Below are 16,897 nucleotides of genomic sequence, written 5' to 3' on the forward strand. Positions count from 1 at the left end.
GGAGGTCCCATAAGTCTGGTAAGAACTATATTTAAGTTACAGACTGGTGAAGGTGGGTGCTTTGGAGGGATTATCCTTTTAAGACCTTCCATAAAAGCTTTGATTGGGGGTACTCTAAACAGGGACAGGTGTTGTCTGTTCTGGAGATATGCTGCTATAGCAGCAAGATGTAGCCTTATGGAAGAGTATGCTAGATTGCATCTTTGAAGATGCAAGAGGTAACAGATAATGTTTTGGATGGAAGCATCTAATGGATTGATTTGGTTATTATTGCAATAAATTACAAATCTTTTCCATTTAGCTGCATAGCATGCTCTATAGTAGTTGGCCGTCTTGTCTCCTTGATAATGTTCATGCAATCAGAAGGCAAGTTAAGGTATCCGAACTCCAAGACTTCAGGAGCTAGATCGCTAGGTTCATCTGATTGGGATCTGGGGGCCTGATTCCTCCATGGTTCTGGGTTAAAAGATGGGGCGAGAGGCGCAGTCTTTGGTGGGGAACTACTGAAAGTTCTAGGAATGTTGTGTACCATGGCTGTCTTGCCCATGCGGGAGCAACCAGGATCATTGTGAGTGACTGCTGGCGTAGTTTGCGTGCCACCAGCGGAATTAGTGGGGCTGGTGGAAAAGCGTACGCAAATCTGCCTGACCAGTTCATCCATATCGCATTGCCCTGTGACACCGGATGTGGGCACCTGGTGGCAAAGTACTGGCATTTTAAGTTTTTGTTTGTGGCAAACAGATCTATTTCTGGATGCCCCCATTCTTGGAAGAATGGTTGGAGAACTTGAGGGTGAATCACTCATTCGTGTAGCTGTTGGCTGTGTCTGCTTAACAGATCTGCTATTTGATTGTCTTTCCCTGGCAGGTGTTCTGCTAGGAGAAAAATGTTTTTGGGAATTGCCCACCTCCATATGCTCTGTGCTAGGTGAGACAGCTGTGGAGAGTGTGTCCCTCCTCGTTTCTGGATGTAATACATGGCTGTCATGTTGTCCGTCCGGATCAACACAGCCTTGTTGTACAAGTATTTCTGGAATGCTTTCAGTGCCAGAAATATTGCAAGCAACTCCAAGTGGTTGATATGCAGTGTCTTTTGTTTGATTGTCCAGGGCCCTTGGACTGTGTATTGAAGTAAGTGGGCTCCCCAACCTTTCAGTGATGCGTCCGCTGTTAGTACTACTTGTGGAACCGGCTCTTGGAACAGTCGCCCCTTGGAAAGGTTTTGTGGGTCCCAGAACTTAGACGGACTTGCTCCCCACCTCCGCTCAGCACCTTGGGACCCTCACGGGTGAGTAGTTGCGCTTTATCAACCCATGATAGATTGGCTTCCATATCAGCACAATGAAAGACTTAAGTGTCAGTCCCTTTAAAAATTGTGATGCAATTGGCGTCCTGAAGAGAGGTTTTTAGCAAGGGGGCAAGGGGTGGAGACTAGCACAAATCACAGCTAGGCTGCACTTAATCCATTCTTTGCTCATAATAGGGTAAACTTCACAATCTAATCTACTTCCATAATGCAACAATCCACAAATTTCCACAATTACCATGTTTGCTTTGCAAATCCATATCAACACAGTCTTGAGAAATCATTTTACATAGAACGTATGCATGATTTTTACTGGTACAACAGAAAAATGCATAAAGAAATTCCAATCTAGGGTGAAGTCATCCTTTATAAACATACTAATGGTAAATTCCAGCGATCAAAACTGAGACACCTTTCTCCAACTATAAATTGGTCTATATCTAGGGAAAACCCAAGCACTCCATATTTGCAACAACATTTTGTTGTAAGACAGAAGTAGGGGTGTGGAAAAGGTGCTGTAGCACCCACAGGATAACCCTACAGAAGTTCAGCAAAAAGAATGAGTAAGAAAGAGGCCTTTAAACTACTTTTTATCTTGTTTCATTTGTTGTGAGTTCAAGGGCAAAGAGAGGTCAAGTGTCATGCAATGTCTCATGACAAACTGCTGCTTCTTTAACATGGAAATTGGTGTTTACTTTTTTCCCTTGACTGAAAAGTGATGGAATTATGTATTTCAAAATATATCAACAGCAAGAAACCTTCAAATGAGGCCCTTATTTTTTTGTAATTTGAGGTGTAAAGAGAACAAAGATTTTAATAAAATCAAAACAAACGAAGACACTTTACTTGTGTAATGCACAAATAAATGTGCACAGAAATCCAAATTCAGCATTGTATTGTTTTTGCGCTAGATAGGTTTAGAAGTAAAGCTGCACTACGCTGATGCAAACTTAGTGGCCATTCAATGGAACATGCGCTCTTGTAAAAGCCAGCACCCTAGCACGCCATACTTTGCTAATATATTTAGGGCAAATTGCTCCATTGTGAACCACTAGACAAAATCTTTTGAACCACCATTCTTCAGTTGAATGGGTGTGGCTTATTTGCTAGCCCTTGTGTAACACATGGATTTTACACAACCCCTATGATTTCTATGACATAACATGGATGGCAAAAAACACAGTTGATGGACAGAATGTAGAACAATGTCATACATTCATCCCAGTACAAGGATCTGGGCCTAAATCCATCGTTTTTTTGCACTCCCCACCACCCTGGGTTAGACACTGGCTATATGCAAATCAGCTCTGACCCTGTGCCTCATGGGAACAGTCCAGTCCGAACTACCAAGCCATGTCTTTCCCAGACCGGAATCAAGCATCCAAGGACCGGTTTCTGGCTATCAGCCTTCATCAGCCTGGATAGCTTGACTCCAGTGGTGTGGAGAGCCTGGGACTCACGTCTGAGCATACCCAGCCCACTCGGGGTGAAAATTGCAAAAAACACAGTTGATGGACAGAATGTAGAACAATGTCATACATTCATCCCAGTACAAGGATCTGGGCCTAAATCCATCGTTTTTTTGCACTCCACACCACCCTGGGTTAGACACTGGCTATATGCAAATCACCACTGACCCTGTGCCTCATGGTAACAGTCCAGTCCGAACTACCAAGCCATGTCTTTCCCAGACCGGAATCAAGCATCCAAGGACCGGTTTCTGGCTATCGGCCTTCATCAGCCTGGATAGCTTGACTCCAGTGGTGTGGAGAGCCTGGGACTCACATCTGAGCATATCCAGCCCACTCGGGGTGAAAATTGCAAAAACCACAGTTGATGGACAGAATGTATAACAATTTCACACATTCATCCCAGTACAAGGATCCGGGCCTAAATCCATCGTTTTTTTGCACTCCACACCAATCGCCAGTGTCTAACCCAGGGTAGTGTGGAGTGCAAAAAAACGATGGATTTAGGCCCAGATCCTTGTACTGGGGTGAATGTATGACCTTGTTCTACATTCTGTCCATCAACTGTGTTTTTTGCAATAACATGGATGGCAGCACCGCCCATTTTGAAAGTTGTTACAGCATCCTATTGGATGTGCTTTTTTGAACCTTGTGCAATGTTTCCTCTTCTTTAGGGTGTACCGTTTGCAGCATTCCAACTTGAAGGACTTATTTTTTAAACTAATTTTCTAACAGTACATGAAGCATGCATTCACTAAATTGTCCCGGCAACAATCAAACTGACTTTTTTCTTCTCTTAGGCTGCCTTAAGTTTGTAGAAGTTAAATATTGAAAAACAGACCTTTAATTTATAGATTGCATAACTCCCCGGGTTACCACCCTGCTACACACTCCCTAGTTCATGCTGTGTGGTATGGCTGTTATTATTTGTTTGGTTTTTAAGTTGAACCCACCACACAGCAAACGCTGTCTGGTTGCAGAACACATAATGTGTTTGCTTACCAAGAACTTACAGGGGTGTTTAGCCCGCCCACTGCTTACCATTGGTTAGCTTTATTGCGTCATATTTATAATGGCTTTCCTTGATGTAGCTGGTCCATCTTGTGCATAGCCTTGTACCCATCTCTCTGACTGGCCACTTTTTTCTTTTTGCTGAAGCACTCCATTTATTTTGCAGCTCTCTTCCTTGAGTGCTGCTTCTGCCAAACACCCACTCTAAGCTCTGTGCTGCTGTCTCCCTCATGTTGCGAGCTCTCTCTTGTGTGCTTCTCTCCGCCAAACTCCCTGCATGCCCCTCGGTGTATGTCACTTTCTGGCTTGCGAGCTTCTCCTCTGTCTTCCCGTGCTGCTCTCCTTTGTGTGTTGCCTTTCCCCACCACTCATCCACTGCAACCCACACCCATTATCTTTTGAAAAAATATTTTTTACTTTTTTTGGTGGGGTTGGGGGCCCTTCACACTAAATTGCTGCCGAACCATCCATCTACTAAAAGCAAGGAAGAAAAAGCGTTCACATTGCTTTATTTTAATGTTTTAGCAGCATCTGTAAATAATAATAAAAAAAATGAAAAAATTATGCCTGCGCAATTTTGTAGGCGCACATGTGCTCACACACACACACGTCAATATGCATGCACCTGCAAAATGATGCAGCTGTGTTACTGGGTCTCTTTTTGTGTGTTTTTTTGTGGGGGGGAGGGGAATGCTACCCATCTCACCCATACTGTAAAACGTTGCCTAAAGGCTTTGCCAATGCTCTGTACATTTGATTGTAAAATTATTTAGTACCCCTCTCCAACACAATGCCCGGGAGGAATTTGGCTCAAGAGGGACTGGGGGCGAAGGAGTTGAATCAATCAGTCTATATGTGTTCAGGAGCCCACCCAATAAAGCTATATATTTATGAAGAGAGGGGACTATGGAGAGACAAGACAAGAAATAATAAGATGAGCACAAGAAAAACACATTCTAGCCATACTGGATCAATGTGCACTCTGAGGCAAAAGATCCCAGTGCTATTGGACAGATGAAATAAACCCAAGAGGCAGAAAGTGTTCCTATTGGGTAATACTCCAAGCAAAAGTGCCTAGTGTTGTAAATACATCAAAAACTGTGTTAAAATATGACTAATTCGCATAATAGTAATACATAGGACAAACTGGAGCGGGAGATACTTATATTAATTCAGGGTTCCTGTTTAATACAAAATGCACATAAAATATGAATGTACAAACCTGAAGGAGCACTAGAAGAAGTATTAGTGACAAGATGCGGATGACAACACAGCTGTCTTAATCGGACCAGAAGAGCAAGAACATCTGCGTAGTGTGTCAGAACTGTTCCCTCATTAAAGTACCTAAAATTGCAAAGAAAGACAATACTTGACATAGGTTTTAAATGTGACAGCAAAGACTGATCTCTCAAGGTACTCCAGAATAATTGTCTCTGCCCATCCCCCCCTAAATAAAAATTGAGAATAAGGGTATATATGAGAAGATGTAGATATGCACAATATGTAGAGCGCTTTCTTTTTCATACTGTAGGCAACCCCGACGAAACCATTAGGACAAAACGTAAATACAAGAAACAGCGAGAAGTCGTCCATTGAGACTTGTGGGTCTGTGGTGAGTAATATGTAAACTGGTGTAACAAACACATGCCAAGCCGCTCACAAATTGCAAAGTTATGGTACCCATTACAAAAGTAATAAATATATGAAACAGTATAACTCTGATTACTGTCAAGTCCTTTATACTGATCCTACTATAATATTTATTGTCATGATACCCCATTCTTGTTGTGACCATGAAATGTGTGCCACTCATGTTCAGCATCCATCACCTTCCCATTAAAACCTTACAAAGGGACAGAGCCTAGGAAGTGAAGACTTAAGAAGCATTGGCATAGTCAATAGGGCTCATCTTTGGGACCTTATAAGTGTTTAGCCAGAGCTATTGGTTTGCCAATGTCTTTACGATATGTCGTAGACCACTGTGGCTGCTGTGCAGCATGCAGAAAGGTTATGATTAAAAAGTGTTGTAAGCATTTTTGCTACCTTAGAAATAACAAAGAAGACATTATGTACAACTGAACAACCCTGTTAAAAAAATAATTAACATAAAAAAGTCTTCTAATTTTGTTTGCCCTTACAATGCTTGCAACTTCTTCCTACTGTTCTAATGGATGTATGACATTACAACGCATGCTTTTACATCGCAGTTTTTACAACGCATACTATTACAACGCATAGCGCTTTGGGGTGCTGGATAGTGAATAGTTTAATTTACTATTCCAACTCCAGTCCCCGTGGATAGTAGGGAAGGTGTTGGATAGTAAATTAAATCTATTCCCTATCCTAGAGCGCCCCCCAGCGCAATGCGTTGTAATGGTTTGCGTTGTAAACGTTGCGATGTAAAAGCACTGCGTGGTAAAAGTTGCGTTGAAAAGGATGTTTCCCGTTCTAATACTTATTTGTTATAGCTTTTTGTTTTGTTAGGGGGGGGGGGGGACATAAACAACGGGAGGGTTGAGGGTTGGGAAATAGTACCTGAATTTCAACATGAGCAGAGGACGGATACTAGGGGAGAATCAACAGATGTCAGATTCCGATGGCAGACTGAGGTGGTGTTGAGTGATACTCAGGTGGTGCTGAGGCGGTGGTGTGCTGGTGCAGAGGTGATGCGGAGTGATACTGAGGTGGTGCTGAGTGATGCTGCAGTGCTGAGTCATACTGAAATGGTGGTGTTGAACTGGTGCTCAGGTGGTGCTGAGTGATGCTTGCTTGGTGCTGTGGTGAGGGGATGCTTTGCTGATGCTGAGCTGGGGATGCGCTGATGTTGCAGTGGTGCTGCGTTGGTGCTGAATTGCTGATGAGGTGGGGCTGCAATGGTGCCGAGGTGGTGCTGCGCTGGTGCTGAGGTGGTGCAGAGTGATACTGAGGAGGTGGTGTGCTTGTGCAGAAGTGGTGCTCATGTGGTATTGAGTGATACTTAGGTGGTGCTGAGTAATGCTTTGGTGGTGCGGAGGTGGTGCTGAGTGATGCGGAGTTGGTGCTGTGCTGAAGCTGATGCTGAGGTGGCGCTGCGCTGGTGCTGAGGTTGTACTGAGTGATCATGAGGTGGTGGTGTCCTTGTGGGTAGGTAGTGCTCAGGTGGTGCAGTGATACTGAGGTGGAGATGAGTGATGCTGAGTGATGCTTTGGAGATGCTCAGGTGATGCTGTGCTGATGGTGAGTTGGTGCTGCGCTGGTGCTGAAGAGATGCTGTACTGGTGCCCACTGAATATTTTGAGTTCCTGTGAAGAAGAATAGACGTGAACACCTGAGAAACTGAATGAGGGTGATGGGGACATCTTTTTGGTATCTCCATGTGAAGGGAAACTTGGGCTGTGAGCTTTCCTTTCCATACAGAGAGTTGATTGCCTGCCTGCAGCTCCCCGCAAGCAGGCGATAGGTAAGGATAGGGGTGGCAGGGAAACTAACCAAACAAGCCCGAACCATAACAAATAGATCTTGCAAATGTAATGACAGGAAACAGGAGCTCGGATGAGATGTGCGTGATTTTAGGGGTGTAAACTCCTACCTGCCAACACCTGGGGGCTGAGAAGAAGCCCTGCAAAAATGTCAGTTTAAAAGCAGACGTCTTCAAACAGGCAGGCCCTCTCTAGGGCTGATAGGGCTGGGTCTGAATGGGTCAGATGCCAGGCACTTGTAAGACTGTAGACGAGCAGTTGTTTTGTCAGCCCCATCTCTGGGAAAAGTTACTCCCTCTCAAGTCAGAACGCTTGAAAGGCTGGTAGAACTGCAGCAGAATCTGTCACGCCTGAAGATAAAGTCTGAAAGGCAGCCAATCAAAAGTCAGGTTGGTAAATCTGTGAAGTGTCAAGTGGGACACTGAGGCATGCACTCTGTCAGACACACGGCGGGCTGAAGTCTCACCCGAAACATTAGATAAATCAGAGCAGTTCGCCTGCAGTGTACTGCGCCTCTGGAAGCCTGGAGCAATGCCAAACACAGGTCAGACCCAACCCGCTGTAAAGCTGGTTGAGCTGGGGACATAACAGGTGCGTCGAAAACTATTGTAGCACCGGAAAGGAGTCGGATATACGTCTATAAAGGTTTGGCAACATTTACTCAAAGGACCGGACCATATGTCAGGCTGTTAGGAATGGGACTGAGTCAGTTATCTCGGGCATATACATGTTCGACTATTAAAAAAACACAGTAGATATGTCCTGTGTCTCAGTGTTGTTGGTAGAGCTGGGGCAGAGTAGGTCATACACCAGGCTTTTGGACAGTAGCACGACTTACTATTTGACAGATTCAAGCCTAGATATGCAGGCATCCGAGGGCTACTTTGCTGCTGGGTATTTATTTATTCAATGTTTTAATTGGCGCGGACATGAGTCAGATAGGGTATCGGAGCGCTTCACATTTACATTGCCTTCAACTTTCGACAGCAGGCTTGTAATGACCTTTAAGCAAAAGTGACAAGCATAAATCAATTTGCGAGAGAGACATTTGTGCTTACAAAAACATATATACATGTCCTAACAACTACTATAAGTCGATTAGTATTATCATAGTATGGGAACAGAAAAGTATCCTAACAGTGTCTGGTCTACTGTTATTATGGGAGGAATTTGCTCACAAGAAAAGTCTTAGCTTCTTTTGTTAAAGCTGAAGTGGACGAAATTATTCTAATGATCGCGGGAGTGAGTTGCAAATTCTTGGTGTCGCTCCAGAGAAAGCTCTGTCATAAGTTCTCTTCTTTCAGAAGAGGGCAGGTTTCAGTAAGAGATCTACATTGCTCCGTGAGACTCTGCTGCCTCCTGATAATGTGATTTGCTGGGTTAGGTATAGTGGTGTTTTGTAATGCATCGCTTTGTGTGTGACATGCCATCTTTAGTTGGATTCTTGCTTCGTAGGGCAGACAATTAAGCGCTTTCAGATGTGGGTTGATGTGGTCAAACTTTCTGGAGCCTGTTCTAAGTCTTGTGGCTGCATTGAGACAAGCTTTTAGCGTGGCTGTTGAAATCTTGGGTACTCCTGATAAAGTTGTGCATCTGTACTCAATCCTCGAGATGAATAATGCCTGGACAGCCGTTTTGAGGTCTGATGTACCTATAAAAGGTTTCAATTTTCTAAGATAGCTCAGATGGAATCGGGCATTTTGTGCCAATGTGGGTTTGCATGTTCATGGTCTTATCTAGCGTAATTCCAAGAGACTTGGTTGAGTCTACTAAACTTGGAGTACAGTTTAGCGCAGTGATCAACTTGGTCCATTCCAAAAATACTCTTAAAACTTTTCTGGGGGGAAATCAGAAGGAATTCTCTATTATGCGGGTTAAGATTGAGATGATTATTAGTTAGCCAATGGACGGTCATCTTTAAAGCCTGGTTCATGATGATGATCTCTTCTAACGATGTAATCTTGATATATAGCTGTGTGTCATCTGCATATATGTGGAAGGAGATGTTTGCCTCCTGTAATATTTAGGTTACTGGTTCTACCTATAGATTGAGTACAGCAGGGGATAGTGTGGTTCCCTGTGGTACTCCAATAAGATTTGGGGATGATGCTGAGAGTGTTTGGTTCACCAAGAATTTTGCGATCTCGTCTCTAAGAAGGATCTAAATAACTCAAGGACTGTGCCCACTAATCCCATCCTTTCCCCCAGTCGGTCTAGTATTTTGCCATGGCTTACCGTGTTGAATGCGGACGAAAGGTCGAGCAGAATTAGGAGCCAGGTTTCATTACGGTCTAGCGCAATTAGAGCGTCATCCACTATGTGCAGAATTGCCGTTTCAGTACTGTGATTTGGTCTGAAACCCGACTGGCAGTCATTCAGAAGTTTGAATTCAGAGATGGGTTGGCTCAGTTGTTGAACACATTTTTCCAGAACTTTGGTAATGCTATTACTCTGTATGCAGGTACAGCTTTATATGGAAAAGAAACGTGGCAGGTTTAATTACAGAATTATCACTTTTTTCTAGATAAAAGGAACTCATGGGGCTCGCTGATCTTCCATGTGGCCACTCTGATGCCGGTGGTTTTAAATGGGCTGTTTCGTGTGCCACTGACATGGGTCAGTGGCCATGGAGAATGGGAGCTCTGCCCAAGGCCGATGTGTGTTGCCTGGTGTGCTGGGAAGGTGCAGGTGTTTCCACAGCAGGTAAACCAATCCCTCTCTACATGTGGGGGAGGGATACTGGTGTGGGGGGAGGGAAGTCGTGTTTTAGCTCTTTTAACAACTGTGAATGGGGACTGGTAGGGTTTCTGACCCTGTCCCTGTCCAGTGGGAGCAGCTCAAATAGTCCTTACGTTGCATTCTGTTAGTTGTTGTTCTGCATTTATGAGAGAACAAATATAAGCTTCCCATGTATGACTTGGGGTGTGTATCAGACTTTAGAGTTGTTCAGCCGACCTTGTAATCAACCCTGTTTACTGCTTATATGTTAATGAAGGATTGTGTTACTCTTTCTACTTTTTTGGCACACTACCTCACATTTCTTTTCTTTCATGACTCTACTTAATTTTAGGTCTGGCTACAGACAGTTTTAGGTATTGCCAGAGGGAGTCATCAACACCAAACATCCAGACTTTGGGAACGACTGCTGTCTTGTTTGGGTCAGCCATTGCTTGTTTAAAGTTAGGTTTCAATTTAAATTTTACCAGATTAATCCATGCTGCCAATAACACAGTACTGAAGCCTGGAATGGGCATTATGCTTAGGGAAACAAATTGCAATGGTAACCTCGTTTTCAAAAATTGCAATGTGCAGCATAGTTTCTTTCAAGAAAAGCAAGAGGTGAATGCTATACATAGACTATCCAATTCATTTTTTGAAAGCGTTTGAGGGCTCGGATGGCTCCATATGGCTGAACAAACGCCAGAAGATGAAGCGTCCACTAGACACTGAATCTTATTCCACCGCTAAATTTAAACAAGATCAGGCTAGTATACTATTGACCCATTAAGCACAAAGGCCTCGATCATGAGCGTCTGGACCATGACATTGTGAGGGACATTATTTGCCACTGCTATTTTGAATTATATTCTCAGTATGGAGACTCCAAAATAGTGACTCGCATGGAAGATGAATCTTCCAGAGCTGGGCACAGCGTGCTAGGGCCTACCTCCTCCAGCACCCCCTCCACGAACGAGACATGGATACTCCTGGTGATGCTTCACCGATAATTTATACAATAGTTTGACAACATCTATTCTTTGTGTACATTTGTTTAGAAAATACAACTTTTTTTTTTATTTCTAGTACCCCTTTGCCTCTATTACTTTTTAGTTTAACAGTCCGGGAGTTAGAACTTTCCCTTTTCTATGCCTATTTGCCTATTTACACGAACAATTCAAGGTTTTACAGAAATTTAAACAGAAGATCCAAACAGAGCAGAAAAAAAAGAATGAAACACCATAAAGGGGCTCACAATGTCGGCTGGATAAGACTTGCAGTTTAAGGATATTTTTTAACAACTCTGGCAGTGGGTGGATTTCATGCATCTTGGCACTCTCATTTCTTCCTATTTATTTATTTTTGTTGCAGTTTTATATAGCGCAAAGTTGACCCAAAGGTACTGGAGTGCTTTACATGAGCATCAGTTACATTACACAAGGACACATTCATTTTTTGGTAGGCACAGGAAAACTGAGTGATTTGCCCAGAATTACAGGATGTTGAGGCGATGCCAGCCTCCAACCTGGTTCCCCAGCTCCAAAGTCGGCAGCTCTGTCCGTTAGATCAACCCAGGCATCCGGTGGTGGAGCCAAGGTATGATCTCACCACTTGTGAACCCATCCTGTTGCAATCTCCGCAGTAAAGAAAGGAGAGGGAGACAACAAGATTTCCCTCAGTCCTGGACAGCCCTGATCTGGACCCGCGGGAGTTGCGAGGCCGACGGTGGGCTACACCTGGGTATGGGATGCTGTGAGCCTGGATCGGAGTGCAATTCTCCGCCGGTTCTGCCTAGAATACCGTCCCGATAGAGAGTCAGGCTGACTGACCCCAAAATGGCCGCTCCCGTTCCACTCGCAGTTTTCCCCACAGCTCCTAATATGCTCTGCCCTGCCAAGCACCGGACCACCTAGCGGAGCAAATCCTGACTTCCTCCCACTATGCCCAGACCGTAGAAGTACATTGATTTAAGACGCACAAGTTACTACTTGTGTAACGATATATCTGTAAGAGACATTAGTTCGTATTAGATTCCTTACCTTAGAATATCCCCAGGCGTCAGACTGGATCCAGAAACTTTTGCGTAGCAGTACCCTTGCACGTCGGTAGGCGTTGTCTGCGGCTCCGCGTCCGTCGTCGGCGCCGTGATGACGTCGTCGGAGTACTTAGACGCCGCCTCCGCGTGCTGACGTCAGTTCTTAGACACAGCTTTTCCGCGCCAGAAACGCAGAGCCATGTTAAAAACCAACACTGGTGCCTTTGAAACTAGGGCCCTGAAAGGGGGTAACCCTAATCCTAGATATCGGTTCGCAGAACGGGGAGGATGGGTGGGTCGGTAAGGAATCTAATACTAACTAATGTCTCTTACAGATATATCGTTACACAAGTAGTAACTTGTGCATCTGAAAGAGACACGTTAGTATTAGATTCCTTACCTTAGAATAGATACCCCAGCAATACCAACCCCGGTGGTGGGTCTGCGAACCAATAATCACACCAGAAAGTCCTGGAGGATGGAACGGCCAAAGAAGCCATCCCTCCGGACATGGCTGTCCAGGCAGTAGTGTCTTGCAAACGTGTGCAGCGATGCCCACGTAGCTGCCTGACAGATGTCTTGTAAGGGCACTCCCCGGCCCAGGGCAGTTGTAGTCGCCGTGGGTGGAGTGAGCCCGTAATCCAACAGGGGGCTCCTTTCTAGCCAAGGAGTAGCACGCCTGGATACACAAGATGATCCACCGGGAGATGGTCCTCTTGTGTACCGCTTTCCCCTTCTTAGCGCCCACGTAACCAACAAAGAGTTGGTCATCCACCCGGAACTGGCGTGTGCGATCCAAGCAGAATGAGAGCGCACGTTTTGGGTCCAGACGGTGGAGCCGCTCTTCCTCTTTAGAGGGATGCGGTGGCGGAAAGAAGGTAGGCAAGGTGATAGACTGCCCGATGTGGAAGGCTGTGACAACCTTGGGCAGGAAAGAAGGCTTAGTACGCAACACCACATTGTCCGGATGGACAGAAAGGCCTGGAGCTCACTCACCCTCCTGGCAGAGGTGATGGCAACCAGGAAAGCAGTCTTCAGAGTAAGAAGGCGAAGAGGACAATTGTGAAGTGGCTCAAAGGGAGCACACATCAGAAACGTAAGAACCAGGTTCAAGTCCCACTGAGGCATCACAAACGGAACAGGAGGTAATGTGTGAGTGATGCCCTTTAGAAATCTATTTACAATAGGGGACTTGAACAAAGAAGGTTGATCAGGCAGCCTCTGAAAGGCTGAAAGAGCAGAAAGGTAGCCCTTGATAGTGCCCAGAGCAGAGCCCTGCTGGGCAAGAGAAAGAAGGAAGAGAAGAACCTCAGAAAGAGGGGCAGCAAAAGGATCCACAGCCTTTGCTGTGCACCATGCCACAAATCTGTTCCACCTGCAGGCGTATAACGACTTTGTGGAGGGACGCCTGGCTGCCAGAATGACGTTACAGACCTCAGGAGGCAAGTCAAATGGCCTCAACTGTCGCCGCTCAATCTCCAAGCATGGAGGTGGAGACTGGACAGGTTCGGGTGGAGGACCGTCCCCTGCTGCTGCGACAGAAGGTCCTCCTGAAGAGGCAGACGATTCGGGGGATCGACTGACATACTGAGTAGCTCTGGATACCAGTACCTTCTTGCCCAGTCCGGAGCCACAAGGATGACTTGGGCCCGGTCGCGCTTGATTTTCTTCAGCACTCTGGGTAGAAGTGGTATAGGCGGAAAGGCGTACAGTAGACCGCAACTCCACTCGCAACGAAAAGCGTCTCCGAGCGAGTGCCGCCTTGGAAATTCCAACACGCAGAACTGATGACATTGCGCGTTCTCTTCGGTGGCGAATAGATCTAACCAAGGCTCTCCCCATCGATGAAAGAGGCCTTGCGCCACGTCAGAGTTCAGACGCCATTCGTGATCCATCATGCACCGACGGCTGAGCTCGTCCGCCCTGGCGTTCAGAGAACCTGCCAGGTGTTGAGCCACCAGGGTCACGCCCTGGCGTTCCAGCCATTGCCAGAGGCGCAGAGCCTCCTGGCAAAGGGTCAACGACCCCACCCCGCCCTGTTTGTTGCAGTACCACATGGCAGTGGTGTTGTCGGTGAACACCTGCACTACACTCCCCCGGACAGAGGGGAGGAATGCTTTCAGCGCTAGACGAATCGCCCGTAACTCCAAAAGGTTGATGTGGAGCCGGGCCTCCGCCGGAGACCAGAGGCCTCTGATCTCCGCCTCTCCCATGTGGCCTCCCCAGCCCTGGAGGGACGCATCCGTCACAACTACGTGCTCCGGTTGGGGAAGGGAGAGGGATCTGCCGCTGACCCAATCGCGGTCCGTGAGCCACCACTGCAGCTGTCTCGCAGTGCCCTCCGAGATCAGGACGTGGTCGGATAGGTTGCCCTGATGCTGGGCCCACTGAAACTTCAGGTCCCACTGCAGAGCCCGCATCCGCCACCTGGCGTGATGCACCAGCAGGATGCAGGAGGCCATCAGCCCCAGAAGCCGCAGCGTCAACCTGACCGAGACCCGGGATAACGGCTGAAAGATGGGAATCAGAGCCTGAATATCCCGGACCCGCTGTTCGGGTGGATAAACCCGAAACCGCGCCGAGTCGAGAACCGCTCCGATGAAAAGGAGCTTCTGAGAGGGGCACAGGTGTGACTTCGGCACATTGATGGAGAACCCCAGCCGGTGCAGGAGGTCTGCCGTAGTCTGGAGGTGGCTGACGACTGTCGGGGGCGAGCCCGCCTTCAACAACCAGTCGTCGAGGTAGGGGAAGACTGAAACCCCTAGCCTGCGCAGGTGAGCTGCGACCACCGCCATCACCTTTGTGGACACCCATGGGGCGCTGGTAAGGCCGAAGGGGAGCACGGTATACTGAAAGTGCTCGTGGCCAACCGTGAACCGCAGGTAGCGCCGGTGGGCCGGCAGGACGGGGATGTGGAAATAAGCGTCCTGCAAGTCCAACGCTACCATCCAGTCTCCTGGGTCCAGGGCAGCTAGGACCTGAGCCAGTGTCAGCATCTTGAACTTCTCCTTCCGGAGGAAGCCGTTGACGTTCCGTAGGTCCAAGATAGGGCGTAGGCCCCCTTTGCCCTTCTTGGGTACCAGAAAGTAGTGGGAGTAGCAACCACACCCTACTTCTGGCCCAGGAACGCGCTTGATGGCCCCCTTGGCCAAGAGGGCCGTAACTTCCTCCTGCAGAAGTCGCAAATGATCCCCCGATACACGGTGGTTCTGCGGTGGCATGGCTGGAGGAGTCGCCTCGAAGGGGAGGGAGTAGCGGCTACCCTTCGGACGATCTGCAGCACCCACCTGTCCTAAGTGACGGTGCGCCAGTGGAGGTGGTGATGGCGAACCCTGCCCCCCACTGGCGTCACATGGGCCTGGAAGCACGGACTAGGAGTGTTTAGAGGCGGATGCTGCGGGGGAAGGTGTGGACTAACCTCGCCGTTGTCCCCGACCGCCGGGACGGCGGTTCCCACGGCCGCCACCGCGTTGGGTATTACCCTGCGGAGCGTGGCTGGCAGCACGTGTGGGTACACCCCTTCCGTGGCCACGAAAGGAATGAAAGGCAGCCGATTGCTGGCGCGGGGCCGAGAGGCCCAAGGACTTGGCCGTAGCCCTGGAGTCCTTAAAGCGCTCGAGCGCATGGTCTGCCTTGTCGCCAAAGAGGCGACGGCCATCAAACGGCATGTCCATCAAGGTGTTCTGGACATCGGCCGAAAAGTTGGCGGACCTCAACCAGGCGTGGCGTCTGACCGCCACCGTCGTTGCCATCGCTCTACCTAGTGAGTCGGTGGTATCCAGCCCACACCGTATAGAATATTTGGCTGCATCCCGGCCCTCCACAAGGGCTTGGCCGAGTTTGGCCCGTACCTCCAACGGACACTCTGGCAGCACTTCCGCGACCGTATCCCACAGAGAGTGGGTGTAGCGGCCAAAGAGGCGTGCGGTGTTGGAAGACCGCAGTCCCAGACTAAGGGACGAGAAGATCTTTTTGCCGTACTGCTCGTACCTCTTGGATTCCCTGTCCGGCGGTGCCGACGGGAATGCGGTCTGGGAATTGGAGGCCTCGATGACCAGGCTCTCGGGGGTAGGGTGGGTAGACGGGAAACATGGGTCGCCCGGGGCGGGCGGTGGTGTCTGGCCACGTTCCTATCTACGGGCGAACCCGTACCGGGCTTGGACCAAGTGCTCAGAAGAACGTCGATCAAGGCCTCATTAAAGGGCAGCAGAGGCTCGGCCGAGCTTGACTGCGGTTTAGGGACCTTAGTGAGGAGATTAGTCCTCACGGCCGCGACGGGGAGCTCAAGGCCCAAGGCCTTGGCAGCCCTCATCAACACCACACTGTAGGTTGCCCCCTCCTCCGAAGCCACGGTAGGAGGGGAGACAAAACCAGTGTCTGGAGAGGTGTCCAGGCCACTGGCCTCCCCATGGTCTCCTGCCCAGTCCTCATGAGACTGACACTCTCTGGTCAGAGGGTCCTCAGACCCCTCCCAATCCTCTTCATCATCCATCTCCCGAAACTCAGGGTTTTCAACTAATGGGGCCTGCTCATAGAAGTGAAACTCCCCAAACGACGTCTGGAGCGGCGCCCACCGGGGCCGTCCCGACGTCGGAACAGGAATGAAGGGGGCATCGGGGACGGCGCCGCCCGAGGCGACACCTGATGGTCCGACGCCGGGGAGGTCGTAAGGTCCACCAGCGACGATCCAGATCCCGAAGAAGGTCTAGCGGCGTCCCGCGGCGCCGGGGCCGCTGTACCCTGCGGCGCCGGGCCCGAAGGCACCGGCGGCGTCGGGATAGGGGAACCTGCGGCGCCGGGCCCGAAGGCGTCTGCGGCGTCGAAGCACCCGGCTGCGTCGGGGCCGAAACCCCCGACCCGCTAGAGGCCCCAGACGGGTCTGCTGGGCCCGAAGGCGTCAT

General features: G+C 48.4%; 1 protein-coding gene across 2 annotated transcripts in view; it reads right to left on the minus strand.

The window, feature by feature from the left end:
- Positions 1 to 16,897, minus strand: part of HLTF (helicase like transcription factor) — a 498,779-nt gene that overhangs the window by 190,486 nt on the left and 291,396 nt on the right. For both annotated transcript variants that reach the window (XM_078667983.1, XM_078667984.1), the window contains one exon: positions 5,008 to 5,129. In XM_078667983.1, coding sequence (XP_078524109.1) covers positions 5,008 to 5,129 — 122 coding nt within the window. The remainder of the gene's footprint in view (positions 1 to 5,007; positions 5,130 to 16,897) is intronic.

Source organism: Lissotriton helveticus, chromosome 11 (genome assembly GCF_964261635.1).
Source record: "Lissotriton helveticus chromosome 11, aLisHel1.1, whole genome shotgun sequence".
In the NCBI taxonomy this organism is placed as follows: domain Eukaryota; kingdom Metazoa; phylum Chordata; class Amphibia; order Caudata; family Salamandridae; genus Lissotriton; species Lissotriton helveticus.